The sequence below is a fragment of the Bison bison genome, unplaced genomic scaffold (assembly GCF_000754665.1).
Source record: "Bison bison bison isolate TAMUID 2011002044 unplaced genomic scaffold, Bison_UMD1.0 scf7180017864266, whole genome shotgun sequence".
Classification (NCBI taxonomy): Eukaryota; Metazoa; Chordata; class Mammalia; order Artiodactyla; family Bovidae; genus Bison; species Bison bison.
Window position 1 is genome coordinate 3212546 of NW_011494838.1, and position 18890 is coordinate 3231435.

General features: G+C 52.0%; 1 protein-coding gene across 1 annotated transcript in view; it reads left to right on the forward strand.

Moving 5' to 3' along the window:
• Positions 1-18890, forward strand: part of CDK5RAP2 (CDK5 regulatory subunit associated protein 2) — a 183302-nt gene that overhangs the window by 151004 nt on the left and 13408 nt on the right. Inside the window, exons 28-34 of the mRNA XM_010848429.1 lie at positions 2404-2523; positions 7520-7636; positions 10053-10242; positions 11128-11249; positions 12306-12554; positions 15043-15120; positions 16163-16428. Of these exons, the coding sequence (XP_010846731.1) occupies positions 2404-2523; positions 7520-7636; positions 10053-10242; positions 11128-11249; positions 12306-12554; positions 15043-15120; positions 16163-16428 (1142 nt within the window). The remainder of the gene's footprint in view (positions 1-2403; positions 2524-7519; positions 7637-10052; positions 10243-11127; positions 11250-12305; positions 12555-15042; positions 15121-16162; positions 16429-18890) is intronic.

The following is an 18890-nucleotide window of genomic DNA, read 5'->3' on the forward strand; positions in this document are numbered from 1 at the left end:
CCGTTTCCGGTGGCTTTGCTCGGCGTTGTATCGTAAGGTTTCCAACAGGTTACACAGCACCGTTTTCGGTGGCTTTGCTCGGTGTTGTATCATAAGGTTTCCAACAGGTTACACAGCACCGTTTTCGGTGGCTTTGCTCGGCGTTGTATCGTAAGGTTTCCAACAGGTTACATAGCATCGTTTTCGGTGGCTTTGCTCGGCGTTGTATCGTAAGGTTTCCAGCAGGTTACACAGCGCCGTTTCCGGTGGCTTTGCTCGGCGTTGTATCATAAGGTTTCCAGCAGGTTACACAGCGCCGTTTCCGGTGGCTTTGCTCGGCGTGTATCGTAAGGTTTCCAGCAGGTTACACAGCGCCGTTTCCGGTGGCTTTGCAGTCGTCTGCTGAACGGCTGAGCTGCCGTTTTCCTTTTGTTTCCCTGTTGCTGAACATTTAAGTCATTTTCTAAAATTTCACAATTGTGAAAAGTGCTGCGGGGAATGTCTTTGAACATGAAGCTTTCCCCTTATTTCGGGACACTTTCTTGACCTAGATTCTATAAATTAGAACTACTTGGCAGAAGATGTGTATACTGTTGTTTTGGTGCTTGCTTCTTGCAGAATGGGTTTTAAAGAATCAGCATTTGTCAGAAGGGTATTATTGTAAGAGGGACAGATAATTTTCTCCAGTGTTGTTAAGACAAGTATAGTGTTTCCTTCTGCCCAGTTAAGGCTGCATAATTAACGAGTGGTGTCCAATTCGACTGGGAATGTGTCCTTAAGCTGAAGGGATGATTGCAGCTTCCAGCCAGACTCAGATGTGTTCTACCGATCGTTGCTGAGCGTTTTTGCCCCAGAAGCTGGCAGTGTGTGGCGTGGATAAACCAGCAAGGAAGCTAAGTTCCTGACTCACTCGGACCTGACGGCTGCTGAGAGATTTGGGGGCACAAGGCAGAGGCGGAGGCGTGGTGCCATGACACCCCAGTGTACTGCAGGCAGAGTCCTCAGTCCGCCAAATGACTTGCCACACTTCTGGCATTAATAGGAGATAGCTGAGGATCTGGGAACTAAGTCCTCCCATAAACATTCAAATTCATGGCAAAATTACTATTTAATTAGGAAAAGATCTGTGACATTGTGCTACTTGTAAATGAAAGTCATTTTGGAGGAATTAAAACTGGGTCGTAACATTAGTATAATGTTTTAAAGCAAATGTTATCAAGACATGCTGAGTATGTCCTAATTGATGAATTAAAGGCGTTAGTTTTGCCTTTGTATACTTAATGTGATTATGCTGTAAACACTAATTCTAGAGACCTACCTTTGGACTGGAACTTTGCTTCCTTCATTCTTTCTTAAAGTGAGACGTGGCAGAGGCTGAGAAAATAATGCATTCTCGTTTTAGAAAATTCAGAAAATTTAAATTTTTATATATTGTCAAATATTATATTAAGATATAAAAGTTTTGAGAAGCCTAAGATCTACCACCTAAAGGCAACCTCTGTTAATATTTAGATGTATTTCCTTCTTTTGCATATATATATATCTTTCCTGTCTGCAGGTTTTTAAACAGAGTTGTGATTATGCCGAATAACCCATTTTGTATTTATATTTTCCCATCATATTTTATGGTCTTCAAAATATAATTTTAATGGCTGTGTAGTACTGTATCATAATGGATATAATGCCGTTAATTTAATAATTTGAGTTATTTTCAATTCTGACTATTATAAAAAGTGCTAAGATGAACATTTCTATACATTCTGGTAAATGATTATCAGCATCTCTGGTGGTCTCTTTAAATAGATTGCTGAAAATAGAATTATTTGGTAAAAGATATTGTAAAGAACCTCGCTAATGATTATTAATAAAATGGTCCCCAGAGTCATATACATTTATACCCACACTAACAGGATATACTTCTTGAGAGAGCTCTTCTTAACCATTCTCACTAGTGTTGGGGTTACTGTTTTGCCTTGTTTTTAAGTCTTAAATTAATAAGTGATAAATGGTTAACATAGTCCTTTCAAAGAATTAGTCTCAAAAATATCTGAATTTGTTATGAAAGTGGCTTAATCAACTCTTTAGCAATTCAGGCAAACTTGAAAGCAATCTTTTAGTTTCACTGAAAGGAAGATTTTAAATTAATATTTGATATTTAGAAGAATAAAAGGCTGTATTAGTGTTAGCATTAAAATTGTATGAAGTGTAATTTTTCCATGTGATGTAAAGTATCTTCTTCATGGAGCGCTGCAGAGAGTCATCACAGACAGGCTGTGGGCAACAGCTCAGCACGCCCATGCCCGGGGAGGGCTCTCTTAACACAGCCAGTATTTCTTAGAATTTCAGGATCACTGCATAGTTCATAAATTATTCAGTTTGTTGGGGGCTTCAGACTTTAAATTAAAAATACCCTCCTTCCTGTAGACTTACTGATGGAACATATACAAGAAATTCGAAGTTTGAGAAAACGTTTAGAGGAATCTATTAAAACAAATGAGAAGCTACGGAAACAGCTGGAACGACAAGGGACTGAATGTGACCAAGGTAAGGTGAACGTTCCCACAGGGCCGTGAGGGGTTCCTTTGTGACGCTTCTGCCTGGATAAGCATGCTGTGTATCGGGAAGAGCCTTGAACTTGTGGCCAGAGAGATTTCAGCTCAGATCCTGACTTCACTGCTTACTTAACCTTGCTGACTCTCAGTTAGCAGTGATTTATCTGTTAAGTGGGGGTAACAGTTTATTACCAGTTTATTAAACTGGTAATAAAATTCCCAGTTTATTCTGGTGGTGATGAGAATTACGGGCGCTAACACCAGTGGAGTGCCCCGAAGCCCTGGCACAAAGCGCGTGCCTGATACGTGTTTATTTCTCGGTCGCTGGGGGGTCTGCTATCTTCCAGAGTCCTGAACCGCGAGTGGCTCCTCATTTGATTCCAGAAGCTATAGTGAGACAGATTTTGTTGTTGTTTAGTCAGTCGTGTCTCTCTTGTGACCCCCATCGCCTGTAGCCCACCAGACTATTCTGTCCATGGGATTTCCCAGGCAAGAATATTGGAGTGAGTTGCCATTTCCTGCTCCAGGAGATCTTCCTGACCCAGAGATCGAACCCGCGTCTCCTGCATTGACAGGCAGATTCTTTACCACTGAGCCATTGGGGAAACACACCACCCCCCGCAGTGAGATAAGATAGATATGTTAAAATAACACAGCAGAGTTTTGTCTTTTGTCAATAACAGATTCTAAAAGCATGAGCACTTTAGCAATCTGATAACTCCCACATGCCAGTCATGAGGGCATTCCTCCATAACCACAATTAGCCCTGCATGGAATATTCTTCCATGATAAACTTTAAAAATGCCTGTTTCTCCCATAGGTAGGACATTCATGTGGTTCAAACATTAATATCCCCGTCCTGTACCATCAGTCCTGCTCTGCCTTCTCTCCTCCCACCTTTGTTAGTTTTCTCTCCACCCTTAGAGTGTTAGCGCAAGTACAGACGTGTGTTCTTATTCTCCTCATCACCTACCTGAAAAGCGGAATACTTTATATCACTGTTGTGTTCGTCTTACCACTGAATACTCGGTTTTGGGATCTTTCCTTTTTTGCTCCAAAGGGAGTGTTCTTACCCTGGGAAGAATGTGTCTTGAGAGCAGCTTTGGGCACAGCTTTGTCTGCAAGCTGGCCTGGCCTGGACTGGGACCCGCCTCTTCTATTAGCATTGTGACTTTGGGCATTTCTCCCCTCCTTCCCCATCTTCATTATCTTATAAAACGGGGTCATTGTGAGATTAAATGAGACGCTATAAATAGGGCCTTGCTCAGCACCTCACTCAATAGATGGTGGTTTTCTTCATTACCATCAGTTTTATTTTACTGTTTTATTCTGTATAACATGATCAGTGTAACATTACAAAGCTCTGCGGTGGGTGAGGACCCCTCGTGTCATTGCCATTGATAGTGATGAGAAAAGTGGGTTCTGGAAGGATGGAGTCTCATTGCCATTGATGGTGATGAGAAAAGCGGGTTCTGGAAAGATGGAGTCTCATTGCCATTGATAGTGATGAGAAAAGTGGGTTCTGGAAAGATGGAGTCTCATTGCCATTGATAGTGATGAGAAAAGTGGGTTCTGGAAAGATGGAGTCTCATTGCCATTGATAGTGATGAGAAAAGTGGGTTCTGGAAAGATGGAGTCTCATTGCCATTGATAGTGATGAGAAAAGTGGGTTCTGGAAAGATGGAGTCTCATTGCCATTGATAGTGATGAGAAAAGTGGGTTCTGGAAAGATGGAGTCTCATTGCCATTGATAGTGATGAGAAAAGTGGGTTCTGGAAAGATGGAGTCTCATTGCCATTGATAGTGATGAGAAAAGTGGGTTCTGGAAAGATGGAGTCTTATTGCCATTGATGGTGATGAGAAAAGTGGGTTCTGGAAAGATGGAGCCTCATTGCCATCGATAGGAGAAAAGTGGGTTCTGGAAAGATGGAGTCTTATTGCCATCGATAGTGATGAGAAAAGCGGGTTCTGGAAAGATGGAGTCTCATTGCCATTGATAGGAGAAAAGTGGGTTCTGGAAAGATGGAGTCTCATTGCCGTTGATAGTGAGGAGAAAAGTGGGTTCTGGAAGGATGGAGTCCGTGGCAGCGCCCGCATCTCTGGTCCCCAAGTCCGCTCTCTAGTCCGGCATAACCATCAGCCTGGAAGGACATCTTTTCAAAGTGCTGTGTGTGTGGCGGTGTGCAAGGCAGAGAGACTGCTTCCAATCTCTCTCTCTCCCCCCGCTGCCCCTCTCTCTCCCGACTGCCCCTCTCCCCGCAATCCTGCATCCTCCCCTCCTCCCCATCTCACTCCAGGGAAATTGATTAATCTGAGTTATTAGTCACATCACACACAGGAAAGAGACGCACGCCTGGGCCCACCGCAGTTACTCGTGGTAATGCCCGAATTGGATTCTGTCTGTTTTACATTTTCCCAGGCAAATCCAATCGTAGAATTATTTGGGGGGCTCAAATGGCCACCAGCTACAATGGAGCGGGCAATTGCTCTGGAGAGTAATTCGCTCTGATGGGAAGGTTTACAGAAAGACATTCATGAAGTATTTATGCTGGCGGAGAGACATGCTGCTCTCGCCGTGTTGCCACAGTCCCTGAAAAGACAAGGAAATAATAGTGTTTCGGCCTCCCCTGCTGTGAGACGGTTGTCCTGGGAGCAGGTCTGAGAGAGGCACAGCTCCTTGCAGTGTGGAGGTGGGGTATCGCTAAACCTGTCACCCTCGGTGTTAGGTCTTCCGGCTTGTCGCCAGTTACACAAGCTTCCAGTGATGATGCTCAGAAGAAAGACGGGTCTCTTAGCATCAGAAGTGGACCCCGCCAGCTCAGGCTTTGTCAGAAACTGTTCCTTGGCCCCATTACCTCTTTGAAAAGTGACCGCCTTAGCCGTGGTCATGGAAGACTTCTGGAGAAGCTTAGCTGCTCATCCAGGTCGTTCTTTGGTCCTCTTTTGGCTCCAGCTGGTCATCAGTTGTGTGTTAACATGGTAATAGTGAGTAATATTAGCATCGATCATTTTTATTGAGTTCATAGAGGGGTAGGGAAGTTAGGTGACTTGCCTGAGATCGTGCAGCTATTAAGAAGCCAGAGCCGAAGTTCAAACCCAAGTGTCTCTAAGAGGACACCAGAGTTTACAGGGGAGCGTGGAGGAAGATGGTGGGGAGAGAGGGATGTCAGTGAGAAAAGATGACGCTGTAACTAGGGAATCATTCCCGTGAGGAAGAGGCAGTGCTTGTGTAGCAGAGCGAGTGAGCTCTGGCTGCTGGAGACGCAGGGCCGAGCCCTCCTCCCGGGGAGTCTGAGTGCTGCGTTGCTGCTGTTTATTCGCTAAGTTGGGTCAGACTCTTCTGTGACCCCGCGGACTGTAGCCCTCTAGGCTCCTCTGTCCATGGGGTTTCCCAAGTAAGAATACTGGAGGGGGTTACCACACAGGTAATCAGTTGTGTATCAGGGTGTTTTCAGCTGCAGGTAACAGAACAGGAGTAAGAAGCTGGTGCAAACAACGGGGATATTTGTTTTCTTATAGAGCAGGCAATCCAGGGCAGGCAGTTGTAAGCGGGTCTTACTGCTGATTGACTGGGAGCAGAGCGTGGGGTTAATACTTGTGGGGCTGCCGCCTCCCCTCCTCTCGGGACAGAGTCCAGAGGAGGGAATGGAGCAGGTGGGGCTTGCTCCTCCCCTCCTTCTCTCTTCATCCGGGCGGAAAATCTTTCCCAGAAGTTCCCAGCAGGCTTCCTGTCAAACCTCATCGACCAGAAGTGGCACAGGACTGTGCTCTAGCCGCCCCGGAGGCTGGGAGAGCAGGTGTCTGGCCCTCGGGCTCTGCGGTGTGGTCGACTCCATCAGTAAGGACGGCAAGGGAGGCATCTGTCTGCCACGTGCAGAAAGCACCTTGCTCGGCAGGTGCCCTGCAGGCGTGTGGCCATGGACAGGAGCCGTACACGTGGTGCGGGCGTGGGCGGTTCAGTGCGCAGGGAGTACTGACGCAGAGCGTCGGGGAGCTGTCCGGCCAGAGGAAGGGCTAGGATTTCAGGAGACAGACTCGAGCCCGGGCAGGTGTCTAGGGATGAGGGAACTGATCAGAGTGCGTGAGGGACCTCAGACCCAGTCTTTAGAACCTGGTGTTTTCAGTCTGCACGCTGGGGCAGTGAGCTTGAGCTATGAGTTGAAGGACGAGTGTGATTTCAACAGTTGAGCAAGGTGGCAGGCTCTCTGGACAAAGGGGATACGTCGTCCAGTAAAGCATGTGTTTAACCATGCGGTGTGTTTGGAGCACAGGGTGGCTCGGTTGGGCTGAGGGTCTAGTGTGAGAAGGAGTGGGGTGGGCTGTGAGGTTCGAGCTAATAATAGAGACTTGACGTTTGGACCTTGTGTTTGGTTGTGTGATTATCTTTCACGGTGGTGGTGCCATCAAATGGTTTTGAGCAGAAAAAAATAAAGAGGAAACCACGAACGGGCTGCGTTTAGGACGATCATTTTGTTGGCTGAGGCCATAGGGCCAAAATACGGCTGAACCACAGGGCAGAACAGAGCGGGCCAGGGTGTGTGGCCTGACTGTGGAGTGGAAGAAGACGCCTTTGGGCCGGCTCCCAGGTTTTCAGCTCGGGTTGGGGTAGTGGTGAGACCATCCACACAGGCAGGAAACAGGAGGGAGGGTGGGAAAGGTGAGGTGTGGACTGGAGCCTCGGTGGAGAGGTCCCCAGAGGGCTCGGCCCTCAGGAGAGAAGTCATGGAGGCTGAGATCACCACCCGCCTCCTGCCCGGCTCCTCCTCTGTCCTGCCCGAGGGCAGGTAAGATGCGGGGAGTCCCCTCCGTCTCCTCTTTCAAACTCACTCTCCTTTCCCTGTGGGCTCTGGTAGCGTCTTACGTAGTTCACAGGAGTACTTTTCATGATGTGTTGTGTTTCCTCATCATTTAAAACTGTTTTCTAGAAAGTTCCATGCACTTGGGCCTGAAGACCATCCATAAATTGTGACTTCTGTGTGTTTTTATAGGTTCTTCAAACGTTTTGGGTTATGGTCCAGAGGTCCACAATTCTCTGACATCAGAAGTACGTTTCCTGAGGAAGCAGAACCAGGCCCTCAATACGATGCTCGCTAAAGGATCCAGAGGTAAAAACTAGAGGTACAGCCGGGAGCCCACAGGCCCCTGTGATGTGGGAAGGGTGCGGATGCTGGAGTTGGACCAACCTGCGTTCAAGTCCTGTGGCTCTGTGCCTTCGGGCCGGTCACTCAGCCTCTCTGAACCTCAGTATCGTTAGCTGTAAAATAGGAGCTCTTCATCGGGCTGTTGTGACAGCTAAGCTGTAAGAGCCTACAGCGGGTTGCCTCCGTGGGGCTGAGTAAATGTTTCTTCACTTGTCACCCTCCCCTCTGTGCAGCCGCCTCTCACTCAGTTCACAGCGGAAGAGAGAGGGCTGGAAATATGTTACTCCCCAAATTTCAGAGACTTTCTACTACCAGGAAAGCTTTTCCAGGATTTCTTTTGTGGAGGTTTAGTCACTAAGTCGTGTCCAGCTCTTGTGACCCCATGGACAGTTAGCCCGCCAGGCTCCTGTCCCTGGGATTCTCCAGGCAAGAATGCTGGAGTGGGTTGCCATTTCCCTCTCCAGGGGATCTTCCTGACCCAGGGATCAAACCCAGGTCTCCTGCATTGCAGGCAGATTCTTTACTGAGCCACCAGGGAAAAGGACAGTGTTTCTCTTCTTTCCATTCCTTCTGTGTGGAGCTTAGCCCTCAAAGAGGTTTCACTTGTATTTTCTGACAATGCATAAAATGCTTCCGGAATGACGTGATTATTAGTCCTGCCCTACAGGTGAGCACCTGAGGCTGGGGAATTGACTGGCCTGCGGTCACAGGGCCAGAGGTGGTAGAACCAGAACTCAGGCCAGCTTATCCCATTTTCACTAGAGATACTGACTTAAGAGATGAAACTGGGGCTTCCGCAGATCATTCATTCATTCGGCAAACACCTCCTGGTGCCTCTTCTGTATCGCAGCCCGTGTAGGTTCTGATTCAGAGTTGAGTGGGACCTGATCCCTTTCTGCAGGGGAGCTCACGGTCTGACGGGAGAGAGAGCCAGGCGACTGTGTCAGACCAAGGTGAGGATCAGCCATCATAAATCCTCAGGGAGAGCGGGACCCTGGGGAAGGCATCCTGACCCAGGAGGAGCTGGCCTTCAAGAGCTGAGTCTGGGATATTAGTAGGGATTAGCAGAGGTGCCTGAGGTTTAGAGGGCTTCCCGGGTGGCTTAGTGGTAAAGAATCTGTTTGCCAATGCAGGAGACGCTGGTTCAATCCCTGGGTCAGGAAGCTTCCCTGGAGAAGGAAATGGCAACCCACTCCAGTAATTCTTGCTTGGGAAATCACAGGGACAGAGGAGCCTTGCAGGCTGCAGTCCGTGAGGTTTCAAAGAGTCAGACGAGACTTAACAACTTAAACAACAGCTAAGGTTCAGAATAGCCGGGGCATTTTAAATAGAAAGAAGAGGGTGGACGGAGGCCCAGGGGTTAGAGGTGGGGGCGGAGTCTGGACTGGTCCAGAGTTGTAGGAAGCTCAGTGTGGTTGCAGCCTGCGGGGAGAGGAGAAAGCTTGCTCAGAGATGATCAAGTCATGGTTAAGAGTGGAATCAGAAAAGCTGGATCTGAATCCTGGCTCTGTCAGTTACTGGCTATGTGACCTCGGCAAAGCCTTAGTCTCTCTGATCCTTAACATCCTGTCTGAAAAATAGAGAGTAAGCCAAGTGCCTCCATGGAGGCCTACTCTGAAGAGTAAGCAGGAATGGTACACAGGAAGATCTCAGGGTAACAGTGAGCTCTGTGGTGACGTCAGCCATTGGCAGCACTGGCAAAGCCCGCAGCCGCCGGCGCACTGGCAGCCATCAGTGTGCTGTGAGGCCCTGAATGGAGCCTGTACCTGTAGCTCAGTTACTACTCCTGGCCACGCACATGAGGAAACTGAGGCGCAGAGAAGTAGAGTCTGGCTGAAGCTGCTGCGGTCAGTAAGCGGAGGAGCTGCACCCGAGCACGCCCCTCGTCTCCAGGCCTTGTGGGGGCCGTGTATCCCTGAGCCCCGGTGCTGCTTGTCCCTTGGGAGCGCTGGCCTCCGGGCCTGGCGGTGGTGGCTGAAGGGCCGTCTGCACAGCCCGCTGGCCTCCCAGCGGGCCTCTCAGACTTGCCCAGCACCCATCGCCAGAGTCTTGAGCCCCGTTTCTTGCCTCTGTCTCCAACGTCTGCCCAGTTTTTGCTCTGTGAAGGCACAGTAACTAGGTTGGCACAGCCCATTATTTAATAGAAAATTAAACGGGCTCATCTCATCCCAGTGACGTTTAACCTGCAGCCTTGATGTTGACAGATTTATCTGCCCAAAATGCATGAGATAATTGGAATACCACAATCACAAATGCCAGATGAAATCTCCTTCTCTCCTTTGTATTCTTGGCGTGCTCCGGCTAAAGTGCTGTATTTGCGTAATGAGGTTGGGAAAAACAAACGGTGTCTCCTCTCAGCGGCGCTTCTCTGTGCGTGCAGATAAACAGAAGGAGAACGAGAAGCTGCGCGAGGCCCTCTCCAGGAAGGCTGCCAGCCTGGAGGTGCTCCAGAGGGAGCTGGCCACTGTGCAGGCGGAGAAGGAGCGGCTGCAGAGAGAGGTAGACGGGAAGGAGAGTGAGAACCAGCGGCTGCTTCAGGAGGCATGCCACGGCCGCAGGGCGCTGAGCAGGTGGGGCCAGGGTCCTCTGCCCGGGGACGGGTGCAGTAAGCACACGACACACGGCATGGCAGGTGGGAATGAAATGAGAGCAGGAAGTCATCTGAGTCAGGGGACAGGGCCTGGGGGCCAGGTGGCTCTGTTTCATCCCGGGAGCATCAAAGCCGGCCTCTGCAAAGGTGCTGTTGAGCAGCCACTGGAGGCAGTGAGCGCGTACACCCTGTGGAGCCTCTGGAAGATCCTTCTCTTTGGAAAGGATGAGGGCCCAGGGCGGGGTGTCCTTGGCCTGTGCAGGGCAGAGCAGGGGGCCCTGCTGGAGGAGGGGTTGGGATGGAAGAGGGCCCTGGGGCCTGGGAGGACCTTGGCTTTCATGCTGAGTGACCGGGAAGCCACGGGCAATTCTGCACACAGGGTTGACACGCGTCTGACTCGGACTCTGAGCCGGTCATGCTGACTGCTCCTCCGCAGGCCCCTCTGTCCCTGTGGTCTCCATCTCGTCCCATGGGTCTCAGCAGCCCCGTCAGCTCTCCTGGTTCCCCCTGACCTTTAGTTCCTGAGGTTGCCCTGCTTCCCCAGCGCGGTGCAGTGATCCGTAAGCTCATGGTCTGTGCCTTCACAGCCCTGCTTCTCTCCTGAGCTGGGCACCCCTGGGTGAGACATAACCATTCTGTGTTTCACTTCCTCACATTCCTGAGTTGGGCATTCGTAGCGCGTCCCTCTTGGGGTGTCTGTGAGGATGACCCAAGACCTCAGATGTCAAGGGCTGTGCCCGGAGGGGCCCTCAGGATGCACCTCAGCACGCCAACAGTCTCGGCCACACTCTCCGGGTCACGGTGGGACTGCCTGCCCGCCGTGTGAGACTAACCTCTCCTCCCCCTGCCGGCGGGGCCTTTGCAGGCTGCAGGAGGAGTCGGCATTGAGGCAACAGCTGCTCTTGCAGAGCGACAAGCTCCTGAGGGCCCTGCGGGCGGAGCTGAAGGTGTATGAGAAGCTGGACCAAGAGCAGCGGAGGCCGCGAGGTACTGGGCACTCTGGCCGGGCGTGCTCTCCTCTCCACCAACAGCAGGCTGGCCCTCTGTCCTCAAACCCCAGGCCTGCGTCCCTGGTGGAGCAAGTCGACTCTGAGGCAGGCTCTCCGGCCCACCCTCCTTCTGAAGCGGCAGCAGGAAGCAGGGAAGGACTGAGGCTCGGGAGCCCAGCCGGCTGAGGTCTGGGTTCTCACAGCCTCGCATCCCCGGCTGTGCCTCCCGTAGTCAGCTTGCCGCTTTGGGCCTCTTCCTTCTGCTGCAACACACGTCTGCTAATCTCGGTTCTATGCAGTCATGAAAATTAGATGCGATCATTTATTAAACGTCCTAGCACAGTACCTGGCACGTAGTAGACACTTGAGAAATAACAATTTTCCTGCGAGTGTATTTTTTTTTTTTTTTTTGGCCCATTCATTCAGCGGATAATCATGGAGCACCTGCTGTGCACTGAGCATTGCTCTGGAGATGGTTGCTGGTCCGCGCTCTGTCCTAGAGAGATACCGGATCAGAGTGACTTGACTGTAAACTCTGATGTTTTAGAATCAATTTTGAGGTGTGGTGGGGGGTTTTGTTGTTGTTGTTGTTTCCTTTTCAACTAATTTTCCAGATGGTTTCTCCCTATTGAAAGTTTATCTAGAAAAGGGTCACCTCTTAGCTTTCATTTTCTCCTCAAGTTGCTCTTCTTATTCCTGCTGTTGTGCCTTTTTAATACACTGCAGCTCTGAAAATCATCCCCTTTCATTCTATAATTCCAGCCCAAATAGATTTTATTACTACTAGACATAATTTCGGGGTTTGGTGTGCAATTTGCTAGGCCTTAATGGCCAGAAGCGAAGATTAATTTCCAGCTCTTACTTAGCCTGTGGAATAGCAGCAATTAAGTCTGCCGATATTTTTGTTTTTAAAGTCGAGTTGTTATTTTCAACTGTTCCCAGTCCTTGGGCAGGGGAGGAAGGTGGTGGTGGCGGCAGGTGGCAAGCACCGTCCGCTCACGGCTGACCTTTGGCAATGGACGGTGTTGAGGTTTCCCTTTGCTCATGTTCGCAGAGGCCGGTGTGGAGGCGTCAGGAGAAGGCTGGAGGGGTCGGGACCTCCTGGGCCACCTGCATGGCCTCCTGGCCGAGGTCCAGGCTCTGCAGGCGTTGCTGGAGAAAAGCATCGAGACCAACATGACGCTGCAGAGCTGGGTGGAGGAGCGGCTGGTGCAGGACGGGCAGAAGGCCCGGGAAGCCGCTCTCGCTTTGGCTCTGCAGACCCTGTCCGCCCCCGAGCGGCCCCTGCCGCTGGACGAGCCAGGTACTGTCCTGCCTCCCCCCACCATCTGAGACACAGCCCTGCGCGTCTGTGCGGGACACGTGAGCTTCTGAGTCCCACCCTCGCCCCACAGGGGTGTCCGCCCACCGCCGCAGACTTGCCAGACCCCGGGAGCCTGGGCCTGACCGCCAGGAAGCTGTCACCTTTGGCAAAATGCCGTCGTCCCTGCCTGGGGCCTGTGGATTCTCAGGGCAGCCGAGTCGTGGCTTCCAGCCACCTTGCTGCCTCCCGCCCCCCACTTAGTCCTGTCCACATCACCCGCTGCTGGAAATCCATTTTAGTCCCTTTTACCACCTTTAAAAGAGGTTCTACGCCTCTTCCTCCAGCTGTCAGTGTCTCAGGATCTGAAAAGCTTCCTTGCAGTTTTGGACGCTGGTTCTGTTTGGCGTTTTCTTGCCGGTTTTTTGTCTGGCCTTGCAGAGGCTGTAGAGGGGGCAGGGAGAGGATAAACTGGGCTCCTGGACCCTCTGTCCCCTCCCACATAGGTCCGGAAGACACCGGCAAGGGCTCAGGCTCAAAGCAGTCAGCCAGGCCAGCCTCCTTGCTCTCTTTATGAAGGAACCAAAACTCAGAGAGGGCAAGAGACTTTTCCAGAGTTACCGCCGCAAGTCGGTGGCAGAGCTGGAGCTAGAAATCATGCCCAGCTCCAAGTCCACTGTCTCTGAAGTGCCGCCTGGAGGGCCTCGGGGGTCTGGGGTCACCGTGCTCATGCCCGCAGGGTGGGTATGTGCATCGGGGACGGGGAGTAAGTTTATACTTACACTCTACTTGGATTGGGACTTACACCTCTTGCCTTTAATTTAGAAAGTTACAATCTCTCAGAGACCACCCAGTCACCCAGCCTTGGAACTTGCAGTGGCTGACTCATGGGTTCCTCCTTGGGAAGGGTTTTAAAATTTGAACCAAAAAGGTGCTGTGACAATGTGGAAAAGAAAAAAGGAAAAGGTCCTTCATGTTATAAAACGTTAGTTTTTGTGCTCTGTGCTTTGCGTTGCTTCATCTGGTGATCGGGTATAGGCGTGAATTCATAAGGTTCAGATCCGTTTTTGTGGCTTTCTTTGTTTTTGCCCAATATTACGTCACCAGTGTTACCCCTTCCTTCACACGGGCTTCCTAACTAACTGTTTTCAGAGGATTGTCAGTCACCAAACCATTGCACTGGTGATGGTTAGCGTGGTCTCTGAGTCGGCGCTTTAGTGAACATCAGCATTAGCACGATTGTTCTGTTGAGTGGTGTTCTGAGGATACGATCCTGCAAGGGGGGCCTCGCAGGGCTGGGGGCGCCCCTGCCGCCGCTGTCTGCATGGGTGATGTATCAGCAGCGGCCTGGCCAGAGGCCCTTAAGTAGAGGTCTGTCCTGGCCCTTCTAGAACTTTGTGGAGATGGGACCAAGGAGACTGTTGGTGTAAGCGAGGGAGACTGAACCAGGGAGGCCAGCCTGGGGCTTGGGGTGCCCAGGATGGACTCTGGGGCAGGTGAAGTGAGGTCGTTGAACAGCCTTTGCCTGCTTTGGAGATTTGTCCAGGGTCAGCCCTGGGGTGCCCTCCACAGAGACATGTGGGAGCATTCTCCCACCTCCCCCAGTGAAGATGAGAATTATACTGTAGGCAGCAGCGTTTCCTCCTTTGCAAAAGACTTTCCAGGATGGTAGCGAAGAGCCACTGTCTGAAAGTTCTGCTCTAAAGGCTGCTGTTGTTGTAGGAAGTGATCCCTCTTGGGCCAGCTCCCTGGAGCAGACCCCCGGGGCTCCCTGGCCCCCTGATATCAAAGCACACTCTCAGGAGATGCCTGGGTGGGAATGAGCTGAACGGGACCCCGCGAGGCGGGGACACAGTGCTCACTCCATCCCTGATGCTCCAGGTCATGCCAGGCAGATCCCTTCCCATCTCAGTCCCTTGGCCTCCTCTCCCAGGAAACCTGAACTAGAAGCCACGCTGTCCCTGAGCTCCTGGGAGCTTGGAGGTGCCCCGTAGAACGCGGCTTGGCATCTTTTCCAGCATCTGACTGGTTTTGCCCACTTCCCTTGTTCCAGTGCATCCCCTCCCAGGTCCTACTTGGGGTGACGCTTTCATCCTGTGTGGGTACCACGGCCGCCTCCAGACTCAGGCCGCCAGCCGTTCCTCCTGAAGCCCCTGCTTCACGCCCCCTGAGGTGTCTAAAGGACCCCAGCATTTCTGCCTCCTCGGGTCACCCCCCGACCTGGGCTCCCACCGCCCCTTAGCCCTGACTCCTCGGGGGACGTGGTCTGCTTACTTGTCTGGACAAAGAGGGTCCTTCCGGGGAGGGGGCCAGGCCTGCTCACTATGTGTCCCGCAAGGCCTGGCGGGAGAGAGGCCCAGTGAGGACGTGAATGAACGATAGTGCTCGTGTCCAGAACTTGACTATATTTTCCTGCAGTTCTTTCTCTCAAATGCTGATGAGAATGAAACGAGAACTTGATGGCCTGCTTCCCGTATTTTGCCTCGTGCAGATGGTGACAAGTGTCCCGTGGCAACTGACGATTCGTGTGATCTGTTTGATCCCACCCCAGCAACGCCCCCAAGATCAGGTACAGAGCTAAAGTCTGGGTGACTGTGGCATCTTTGGGTTTCTCGGTGGGACTTGTTCAGTTGAGGGCAAGGGGGTCCCTGGTTCCAACTCAGAAGAGTATTTGGCAGGATTTAGGGTTTCGTGTTCTCAGCATTTCTAGCTGGTGATCTCATCCTCCAAGCTGGTTCCTGTGTTCCTAGGTGTTACCAGCCTTAGTGACATCATTGGCTGGGGTCCCTGTTGCCCTGGATTAGAGCGACCACCTTAGCGTGGCTTTCGAGGGCCTGCAGCACCCAGCCTCGGCAGGCCTGCCCAGCCACACCCCTTTGCCCACCCGGTGGCACACAGATGGGTCACCATCCTGCAGGCGGGCCTGCGCTTTCCTCTCACGGGGACTGTGCCTCCTGGCTCCTGCCTTTGCCAGACCAATCTTGCCCGCTTCTCTGCTAGTGAAAATCCTGCCGCTTCAAGACTCCTCCTGAATGCAAATGGCTCTGGGAAATGTCTCTCCTGATGGCCCCTGTCAGAATCATCCACCTGTGCTTCTGTTGATGCAAAGGTGGAAAGCGGCAGGCTTTTTCCTCTGTGAAGCATCATTCTTGTTACCCTTGCACCCCAGCGCAGTCGTTGCTTCTTCCAGGAAGCTGTCTCTGGTCCCCCTTTCTGCGCATAGGCTTGACTGTCCTGTCCTCCGAGATCCGGCTCTCTGATGTCGGGCTCCTACCCCTTCCGCGTGGCGTCTGTTCTCCGATCAGACTCAGACCCCTGAGGCGCAGGCCTGGCCTCGGTTCCTCTGTGTAGACCAGGCTCTTCTGCATTGCAGGGCTCTGATGAGTGCTGGTTGGGTTGAAATGAGGTGACTAATCCCAGAGCTTACTCATTAGGTGGTGCACACACTGGCATCCTGGATCCCAGCCTCTGTCTGTCCTCTCTGGGTGGTGTCAGCTGGCATTTGGACCTGAGGGCTCTTGCCTCCCGGCTGGCTTCATGTCCTTGCACACAGCCCATCGAAGGCAGGTGCTGCTCCTGGGAGATCTCACGTCTCCCCTCTCGTTGTGCAGCTTCAGAGATGCCTCCACTCTCCGGAAATGATGTGGACACCCTCTCCTGCGACAGCGGCAGCTCCGTTGTCAGTGCCTCCTACGTGTCCTCCCTGGTCCCCAGCCACCACCTCTGGGCCAGCAAGAGCGGCCGTCACATGCTGGGCCTGGCCGAGGACTACGATGCCCTGTGTGAGCAGATTGGCCAGGGCCAGATGCTCCTTGCCGAGATGGACCTTCAAATCCGAGAGGCTCCTGGCCCCATCAGTCAGGAGCTGGTAACCAAGGTAACTTCAGCGATGGTGCCGGAGGGAGAGGGACGCACGGGGAAACAGGAGGCGGAGGCAGGAGGCAGAGGCAGGAGGCAAGGGGGCCGTGGGGCCTCTTCCCCTGGGAGGAGGGGCAGGAAAGGCGGCCCTGAGGCTCGGAGGGCAGGTCCGCTCTGCAGGTTGTGCGTTGTTCTGGGGGGCCGCCTACTGAGGGGTGTCCCTGTGCTGCTGCGCTGCCCTGCCCCACGCCGGCCTCTGTCTGTCCAGGCTCGCATCCGTCCCTCTGTCCTTCAGGCCTGTCACGTGTCCGTCTGTTCTTCCCCCCGGTCACCGGTCCGCCCCGCTCCCAGCCTCCACGCTCAGCATGGCTGAGGTCCTGATCCTCACGTGGCGTGGAAGGATCGCACAGTCCCTTGGGACGCTCTTGCTGACACGAGCTGCCCTGCGCCCCCTCTGACGGGTGGCGGCTGCCCTCCCAGCACGTGGCCGGTTAGCAGCCTTCATGATGGGTGGCGTTGTGCCCACTGTACAGACGCCGAGCTGAAGGAACTCGGCGCCTCCAGGGCTGGAACCCCGCTGCATGTCCTCCAGAGCTGGAACCCTGCTGCATGTCCTCCAGGGCGCTCTGGTGTCCTGCCCCGCAGCCGTGTGACACCTCCCGCTCCCCGTGCTGTGCAGACTTTCTCACGCCGGGGTCTGCTCCTGCCCGCCCGCCATCTCTGCCCGCTCCCCAGTGCTGCCCCAGCCGGGCGTGGCTGCTTTTCTTCTGCTCCCCAGGGCTGTGCAGACTTTCTCACGCCGGGGTCTGCTCCTGCCCGCCCACCGTCTCTCCTCGCTCCCCAGTTGCTGGCCCAGCCTGGTGCGGCTGCTTTTCCTCCAGCCCTGGCCCCCTGTGCCCTCTGGCTGGGAAGACCACCTACCCCTTCTTCCTGCGGCGTCCTGCCAGAATCCTCATTTTAAAGTCAAGGACCCCTGTGTGCTTGACATAAAGTTTCTCATTGACTTTCTCCAAGACTTGGGGTCAAATTTCCTTCCTCCCCCGGACTGGACTCAACCTTCGAGCTTCTGTGGGTCACATTTTCTGATCCTTCTTTTTGGGTTCTCATTGAGGACACTTAAGCCCCCTACTTCATATTAGCTGTTTTGCCTTTTTGTTTTGTTTTACAATATTGTGAAAGCCAGCTTTGCTTTTTTCATCCCATTAATAAGAGTAGGGAGAGCGTGTGTTTGTTCACTCTCATATACCCACTGTGTCACCCGGGGCCTGGCAGGGAGTAGGTGCCTGGTAAATACTCGTTGAATGAATTCGTAAATATAAGTAAGAGTATTGTTCTTTTCTGATTATGATCTTTGTTTTACAGAAACTAGAAACTATAGAGAAACATAAAAGCATCTATAAAAATACCACATAGTGCTCAGTGCTTAGAATTTTCATGTGTGTACTTGTGTCTCATTCATAAAGTCTGTAAAACTGACTCATTACATATGAGTTTTGTATTTGACTTTCAGTTAACATTATATTAACATTTAAATCTTGTTCAGTATTTTCCTAAAAGCTTGACTTTTCGTGGCTGAAAAGTAAGCCAGCGTGGATACAGAGCCGTCTATTTACTCTCTCACCTGTTTGCTGGACATTTAAGCTGTCACAAGCATCCTTGTAACTGGATCTCTGGTGATACCTTAGAACCGTCCGTTAGGGATGGATTTCTAGAAGTAAATTCACGTGCTCCCAGGCCGCGTGGCCTCCTAGCTTCTGTTGGAAGCCACTGCTGAGTTGCTTTCCACAAGTGTGTGTGTCAGTGTCTCCATTTACGAGTGAGGGTGCCTCTGCGCCTGTGTCTTCAGTGAGTATTTTTATTTATAAATGTTTTTTTGCCAATTTGATAGCTTAACAGGGTGTGTCATATTGTTTTGTCTTTATCTACTTGTGAAAATGATACTCTTCATTTCTTTCTTTAAAAAAAAATCTATTTTGTACTTTGTCTTCTGGGGTTCACATTCTTCGCTTTCTTGTGCCCTTGAGAAACTCCCCAGTTTGACTTGCTCCTGCCTGCCCGAGGGGTGATGGAGACTTGACGGGGCAAGTCCCACTGGCGGCAGGCGGAGCCGAGGAGCTGGGGATGCAGGGGACAGAAACGACCACGCTGCATTGCTGGCTGTTGAGAGGCTCCGGGGCTGCGGAGCAGGGCGGGGGCCGGCCACGGACCCTCTTGTGGCCGAAATAAATATAGTGCCCTCAGGTGGCCACTGATCATGCTTGTTGATGGGCCTAATATCACCAACGAAGTTCCCTCATAATCTGTAATTCACCAGCTTTAACCGTACATTGATGTCGTCCACGCCAGGCTCTGGCTCAGAGTGTGGAATGCAGGTCCCGTGGTCTGGCGATTCATGCTGCCCGTGAGAGCCAGCTTGTCCGTGATCTTTCTCCAGACTTCACCCAACAGCCTTCACGTTCCCCTATGCAGGGTCCACACGCG